This window comes from Mastacembelus armatus, chromosome 13 (assembly GCF_900324485.2).
Source record: "Mastacembelus armatus chromosome 13, fMasArm1.2, whole genome shotgun sequence".
Lineage (NCBI taxonomy): Eukaryota > Metazoa > Chordata > Actinopteri > Synbranchiformes > Mastacembelidae > Mastacembelus > Mastacembelus armatus.
The window spans coordinates 23146752-23154219 of NC_046645.1; the positions used below are offsets into that span (position 1 = coordinate 23146752).

At 40.3% G+C, this 7468-nt stretch overlaps 1 protein-coding gene across 3 annotated transcripts; it reads right to left on the reverse strand.

The window, feature by feature from the left end:
• Nucleotides 1-1635: 1635 nt before the first annotated feature.
• On the reverse strand, nt 1636-5539 carry rhbdd1 (rhomboid domain containing 1). Of its 3 annotated transcripts, none has more exons than XM_026299256.2 (8): nt 5277-5539; nt 4716-4883; nt 4254-4533; nt 3937-4069; nt 3225-3313; nt 3004-3045; nt 2310-2453; nt 1636-2204 (listed from the first exon to the last, which is right to left on the reverse strand). In XM_026299256.2, exons 2-8 carry the CDS (start codon nt 4869-4871, stop codon nt 2098-2100), a joined length of 951 nt encoding a protein of 316 aa, XP_026155041.1. In that variant the 5' UTR covers nt 4872-4883; nt 5277-5539; the 3' UTR covers nt 1636-2097. The 3 variants fall into 3 exon arrangements, with proteins under 3 accessions (XP_026155041.1, XP_026155039.1, XP_026155040.1); XM_026299254.2 differs by having other exon boundaries at nt 2962-3045; XM_026299255.1 differs by having other exon boundaries at nt 2962-3045; nt 5431-5523.
• Nucleotides 5540-7468: the final 1929 nt, after the last annotated feature.

A 7468-nucleotide genomic window follows, 5' to 3' on the forward strand; every position in this document is an offset into this window, starting at 1 on the left:
AATCTGCTGTGAGGTGTGTCATCCCCGTCCCCATCCTGTCATCCTTCCCATTTCTCTTCACCTCCATTCATGTTCTGCCAGGTCCCTGTACTCCACTCAGCTCCCACACTCCCCATGGCAGCATGCAACATCAAGCTGTGCAAGCTGTTAAGCCTATCTGATGTCAGAAAAGTCACATTTCCACCTACTGTGACGCCAAGTCTGGATATTTAACAACCTTTTCAACCCTTGTCCCTGTTTGAGACACCATGTTGGGGACTGGGATGTACAGTTAGATCATATCCGCTGCACCGTAGTTTCAGACCCATGTGAGGTGATGTGTGGCTCGTTGGGTTTCTTGGCTCTAAATTAAACTGTCCTACTTCCCATCATGCCTCAAGGCTCTGAGAGAATCAAAGCCAGTATGGACTTCTTAGATGGTGCTTTTGTAACTTTGCTTACAGTGTCATTCCCACATGGAGACTTTTTAGAAAGTCTATAGTATGATGTTGGAGATGTTAAAAAATGAATGCGTTTTCTAGAAGTATACAACCTCAATTATTACTGCCTGAGAAAATTATTCTATCATTTATGTGATATTCAACTATGCTGGGCATCTCCAATTCCAGGTACATGAGCATTCATTTTTGTATTTAAAAGAACATTTATTACGGACATACAGTTACACATAACTACTGGGCCTCGTGAAATAAGAATATTTATAACGGCATAAAGAAAGCCACAACTTAAAGGCACAATGTGGGTTTTTGCTTGTGTCAATCTAAGTTCAGAGAAAACAGAAGTTATTGTATTTGGGCTTAACACCTCAGAAATAGCTTTTCTAACAATATATCCACTTTAGATGGCATGGCTTTGGTCTACAGCACTACCGTGAAAAACCTTGGAGTTATTTTTGACCAGGACATGTCCTTTAACTCACACATAAAACAAGTCTCTAGAACTGCCTACTTTCACTACAACACTGTCAAAATTAGGAACATCCTGTCTCAAAATGATGCGGAAAAACTAGTCCATGCATTTGTTACCTCAAGGCTAGGCTCAAGGCTGTAACTCATTACTTCTCCTCACATACAAATCCCTTCATGATCAAGCTCCTTCATACCTTAAAGACCTCATAGTACCACATTATCCAAATAGACCACTTCGCTCTCAGAGTGCAGGTCTACTTGTGGTTCCCAGAGTTTCCAAAACAGAAACCTTTAGCTATCAAGCTCCTCTCCTGAGGAGAATTCTGACAATACTGGCCAATTGATATTAAACATGTCATGGAACAAAACAAAAAACAACTTATTTTCATTTGCAATATCCTAACAATTTGAACTTCAGCATAATTTCTGCCAGAACTTAGCCCACTTTCTCAATGTTGCTCTTTGTAGTTTAGTAATAGCAGTAAAGCTTAACTGAGATTTGAAATGACGCCCCACTTCAAGGTTCAATTTGGTTTCATTAGCTTCCTTATGTGAAAAAAAACTTAATTCCATCAGTGGGACCAGAAAAAGATTTTAACATCTTTCAACATCCAAACCATCAGAGGTCAGTGTAGATCAAAAACCACTGCATTAGATTGTATTACAATATTTTTAACTAGGAAAGTATGTGGTCTACATGGAGTAAAAAGAAAAAAACACACACAAATTGATTATCCAAATTTAAAAATGGGATTTGAAGATCTTTACAGTATTTAATACCATGTCTAGATTTGGTTTTACACATTTAAGAAGAGTAACAACAAAAAACTGGCTGAGAAATATTAGAAAAATTCTTTAACTTTCACTTTAATTTGTACAAGCTGCGAATCAGAAAACAACCTCAGTGTGTAAGACACACCAAAACCTAATCCGCTCATATGAACTCCAGTTATTACACATTAAAGTAGCTTTCCATAGTGAAGATTAACTCTCAGCAATGTTCAGAGGCATGTTCAAACAAAGGACCAGACTATAAAACAACTGTTTAATGTGCCAGCCTGTGTGGCCACACCTAATCATTCAGGGTGCTCCGGTTTAGCCTGTAGAATCTGCGTCAAAAGTCAGTTGAAATTTCTGCTATCTTGTCACCTTCTTCTCTCCCCCCTCACCCATCCCGCTGCCTGGCACTTCAGCTGTCAAACCTCCTTAGTCTCCTCCACCTGATTTCATCAGCTCCCATGTCCCCAGAGAGGTGGAAACCATAAGGAGGAGGAGCGCCTCTATGACTGGATGGTCCTACAAATCAGAATGTTATGAGATGTTTATACTCTTCTGGACTTTGAGCCGACTCAAACCTGGAGTGGTTTTAGGACACTCTATACTGTCTCTCTCTTGTCTTACCTCTGTCATTCAGACTGTTCCTGATGGCTGTCTCCAACTGCTCTTCCTCTGTCAGCCCACCGGTATAAGATGCTGAATGATTTGTTGTGTAGCCTGGTGGATACTGATGGTATCCAGAGTAATCTCCACCAGTGCCACTGTAGCCTGCACACACAAGTCATGTGCAAGCATGTCGGTTTTAGAAAGAAAGATGTTAAAGGTTAAGGTTGGAATATTCTACGGTTTTCTTATTTTCATCACATCTCATATAAAGACCAAACCAACAATGTGTTAATGTAAGTCCTTCTGATTCTCCCACCCTGTTTGTGGCACTCAGTCCTAAATCCATTGCTGTTCTTTAATATAGGTAAACATTGTTTCATTTTTTAAATTTAATTTAAGTGTAGTTTTCAGCAAACAGGTGTAAGTGTTTTTGCTGGCAACAATTTTAATACGAGAATGAATCCACAGTGGGTGTGTCAGTGAGTATTTACAGCAGCAGGAAGGTGCGTGTGTTACTGAGTAAAACTAAACCACAGTGTGTGTGTTCATGAGAATGAAGGAATATGACACCACTGTAGCGATATGTCTACCTGTTCTGTTTGTGGACAACAATCGAGGTCTGACGCACTGAGGAATAAGATTTATTAGGATTTGACCATATAACAAATACCTGTTAGAAGGATCTGTTTCAATGTAAGGTTTGATACTGTACCTGATGAGCCTGAGGAGCTATAGCCATTCGATGTCACAAACCCTGTTGAAAATACACACAAACAAAGAATGTTTTTCATGTGTATTTAGCTTTGTATATGACACAGATCTGCACATGAACTCAAAACTGTCTGCAGTGTCAGGTTCATTCTATCATTTGCTCCGACATATGCATGTCATGTTACTGTACTGATAAATAACTCTTAAAAAAAATAATCAGACCTGCACATTTCTTCATGATGGTCTTCAGAGGCCCAGCAGTGTAGAGCAGACCCACCAGGATACCTGCCAGGTGACCAACAAAAGAGGTCCTGAAGAAGCAGAACACTAATTAGCTCTGAGCTAATGAAATACTACCATCTAGTGGATACTGGAGACAACAGGCAGTAACAGGCATCCTTCAATAATAGTTAAAAAGTGTGTTATCATGTGGAAACTGCTAGGTACATCATTCAGTGGAGGAAAATGGAAGTCACAAAAGTTTAGAGACTTATTTTTCAAAAGCAAACATTCTCTACTTTTAAGTTTAGACTTGACTGCCAGGAGACTTCCCGTCATGCACAGAGGCAGATGACTGGCCTCAACCAGTTCTCACCAGAGTTTGTGACAAAAGTTGAAGTCAGCTTCCTTGCCTTCCCCATACCTGCTGCATTTTATGATTATGTGGGAAATGGAAAGCCTTTCTACAAGTTGGAGAAGGATCTAATTGCAAATGAGGTCTGCAATTGGACCCTCTTCACAAGTAGTGGAGAGTACTGACAACTGTAGAGGTGTCTCCAATGGGCTTCTCACATAGAAAAGCAAATATTTAGATAACAAGTGGACTTGTTGCATCAGCAGTGCTAGTACTTCCGTGTGGCATCAAGTAAATTCACTGGTAAATATGCAGTATAACTGGATAGTGATGTTAAGAACATTTCTGACCGTAACTCACCCAGGAGTTGTTATGTGAATCAGCACTAGTTCTACCCAGCTAGCATAGCGATTAGACACAGGAAAACCCATCACGTAGGTCACACCTCCTGGGTGGTAATAGTTACTGAGCACCTTCAGGGCAAACAGGACACCTACAAACAGTCATATTAACAAAGATTAAGACAAGTGGATAGTCTTGAAATGTTGGCAAGACCAGAATATAAAAAAAACGCTGCAGTTTGTGTGGTGAAGACATAGATCATACATTATCTGTTTAGATGCAAATTTTTCCAAGTTGCATGAGGAGAATTTGATTAATCCAAACTTAGTCTATACCTGAGAAGCCAACAGCACAGCTCATGCTGTAGGACATGTCCTGCGTGAGCTCGGTTAACACTGCCTCCAGCACCAGGTAGACTAGACCAGTAAGCAGAGAGAAGACTGACAGCAAGTACAGGAACCAGGCCCCACCCAGCTGTCGCTCCAGCCTGATACCTTTCCAGATGAAGGATACCATGTTGAAGTAGAGGTGAAAATCATCTGCATGGTGCAGAGGGGACAGCAGAAGGCGATGCCATTCTTTATACCAGTATGCCTGCTGGACACTCACACAGGCCTAAGGAGGTGATAGATGGTAGCAGTCGCATTAGTATTAATATCAGCTTGGAATATTAGAAGGAAAAAGATGGTTCAAGTACTACTTTTGTCAGTCAGAAAAATAATTTTACACTACATATATTTACTACCATCTAAAAAATAAACTCTGTCTGTATTACCAATGCTTTATTTGTGAGTTACCTGCAAAAGTGGAGCTGCAGGAAAGAGGTAAAGGTACACGTTGAGAGCCAGGACAGCCAGGGTGACAGGTGGGATGTTGTCCAGACCCACCTGAAACACCTGGGAGGCCAGGAGCAGCAGGCCCAGCTGGGATGACCGCTGACGGTTCCGCATCATGAGGAAAGAGTCCTGAGGAGACAACTTGTGAGATTATTTTTCAGTTATTTTTGGTGCTGTACCAGAAAATAAAGCCTGGAAGGAGCCAAAGAGTAAACAGAGTTTATTAAGAGTGAGCTCCACACACACAGGGGTCAGGTTGTGCCCTAATCACTACTTTAAGAAAAAGACAAAGCTAAATATATCTGCTAATGGACTTTATTGGTTAGCATCCTAAGCGTCTGTAACGTTACTAATGCTAAGTCTTAGCATTAGCATTAGTAAACTTTCAATGCAACTGATACAGTGGAAATAGCTGCAAATAAGGCTAGCGAGAGTTAAGAATTGTATAAATATTTGCAAAAGCATGACACCAAATTGTGTCAAAAACTTTAACCGCCACGTTAAAACTTTTAATAAACTTACTGTTTGCTCAGTCGGGACTTCCTCGTTTTGGGGCTAATTCGATAATTCAGCGCAAACCTTAATGTTCCTTTGCTGTTTAAAACTCGCCAGACAGTTTCAAATGATTCAACTCTCGCACACAGGTCGATATTTCAGTTGTACTAACTCTACTCACAAGGCAGCACAGAACATTTCGTGATATTTCATCATTTCTAGCAGCTACTAGAAGATACTCCGCAAAACTTGACAGCGTCTCGTCAGCAGTCACGTGACAATAACAAAGCTACGTTGGTGGAGCATGCGCATTACATGTAGTTTAAGATTCACTGTTTGGTTTTAGATTTTTATCAAAACATCCAAAAATAGCACAAAACTCGGCGTTTGGCGTTTGTTAGTTTTTGAACCGGATCAGACTGTGTGAATATGGAACAGTATAGCTGTGATCGTGATTATCTCTGACGGGTTACTGCCACCTTGTCACAGTGAGGAACTACAACAAACCAAGATATAAAGTCAGACATGACAACATAGTTGTACATCCGGTCAATACTTTCGAAATAAAACCTAAATTGAAGCACTAAAAGTTTGGCACCCAGTCAAATGAAATAGACTAATAATTATAATTGAAATTGGATTGTTTGACTTTTATCATTTGCAGGGGGACTAAACATAATTTGAAGTGACTATTGGTGATGCCTTTCAGCAGGTATCAGCAGGTTTTGTTTGTAAAATCACTTTGCTCATCGAATCCTCGGCATTAATTTACCACACGTGCGTCAGGTACGGCGCACCGATTAATAATTCAGCAAGGCAACAGTGAGCATCGCCTTCTCTGTGCAGAAACCTAAGCTGCAGTCGGATGTTCGACGTTTCTTTACAACTCAAAGCTTGTTGTTTGTTCAAACCTGATCATCACCGGAGGCTGTTGCTATAGTAACAGCGGTACACGGGGCAGAAACATGCGCAGATCATTTGTGCAGTTGGCAACAATAATGGTAGTTTATCACCGGGAAACGGGCGGGTTTCTCTTCAAAATAAAAGCATGTTAATGATCCTGCTTCTCCAAAAAGAATTAACCGTTTGCTGTAATGTGACGTCTGTGTGTAACCAAAAATAGCTTCACATTTTAATATTTAGGTATAACTGGAAGATTGTTTAAAACAGAAGAATATGCGTGATTTTAAATAGTAGCCTACATTGATTTAATCTGGTTGGGATAAATGGGGAACTTTTAATTAAATTATAAATACAATACAGACCACGTGTAATTGAGCTGTTAGAATATAAAATCTTCAGAAAATCACTGATTAGGAGAAAAGGCCTTAAAAGGAAAGAATAGTGAGGGGCATCGTTTGGGCCAATTGAAATGTGATAGACTAAATTATTTGTCAAATAGGTTTGCAAATGCCACATGTGACTGAATTGTTGTTGAAATAAAATACGACAACTTAAGATTCTTCCACACCAAACACAATCTATGAACTGCAGGTGGGTGAACATCAGTCTTTTATTTTGACAGCACACAGTAAAAGTGTGATTTGTTGGTAGCGGATGGCTTGACGCTGACAGTGAAGGGAGCTCAGACAGGTAAAGGTGTGTGTGTGTGCTGATGAATGTTACGGAGGCAGGAAGGGCCGACGGCGTGAAGCACAAACGGAGAGGATTTAAAAAAGGACAGAGGACTCGACCGAGAGGAGGAAGAGCTGGCCAGAGAGAAGGAAGAAGGAAAGAGGGGAGGATGTCGGAGGGGATAGCTTCGTGTGGGAGCCTGTATGACAGCACCAACCTGCTGCTACAGTACTGCAACAATGGTGAGCTGCTTCTCATCTCACTTCACCAGACACAAGAGAAAACATGAAGCCCAGCACTGCCACACAGCTGAAATGTTTAGAAAAAAGGAAACAAACAAACAAACAAAACTGAGATTTATATTTACTTTGCCAGAATAACAGAGATGTGTTTAGAAATATACAAAAATAGACGATAATTTGGTAGAAGGAAAATATTTTACAGCTCGTTTCCCTTAAATATGGTATGACTGTGCAAACCATCCTGATTGGATGTGTTATATACAAATGTCACTTTATCTTCTCAGGGCTGCTTGCAGTGCTGTCTTATTTTGGATTGGCTAGTTTAATGAAGCTGACCATAGCTTGGATATACAGGGTGGATATATTTTCTTTTTCTGTGCATAGAAAATATACATACACTAA

What these genes read in the sequence shown, in the direction of transcription:
- rhbdd1 (XM_026299254.2), bottom strand. Translation starts at nt 4,871, where the DNA reads ATGATGCGGAACCGTCAGCGGTCATCCCAGCTGGGCCTGCTGCTCCTG. An exon ending in ATTCACATAACAACTCCTGG is followed by an intron (nt 3,314 to 3,936) that starts GTGAGTTACGGT and finishes CTGCTTCTTCAG; the next exon opens with GACCTCTTTTGTTGGTCACC. An exon ending in GAACAGTCTGAATGACAGAG is followed by an intron (nt 2,205 to 2,309) that starts GTAAGACAAGAG and finishes TCTGATTTGTAG; the next exon opens with GACCATCCAGTCATAGAGGC.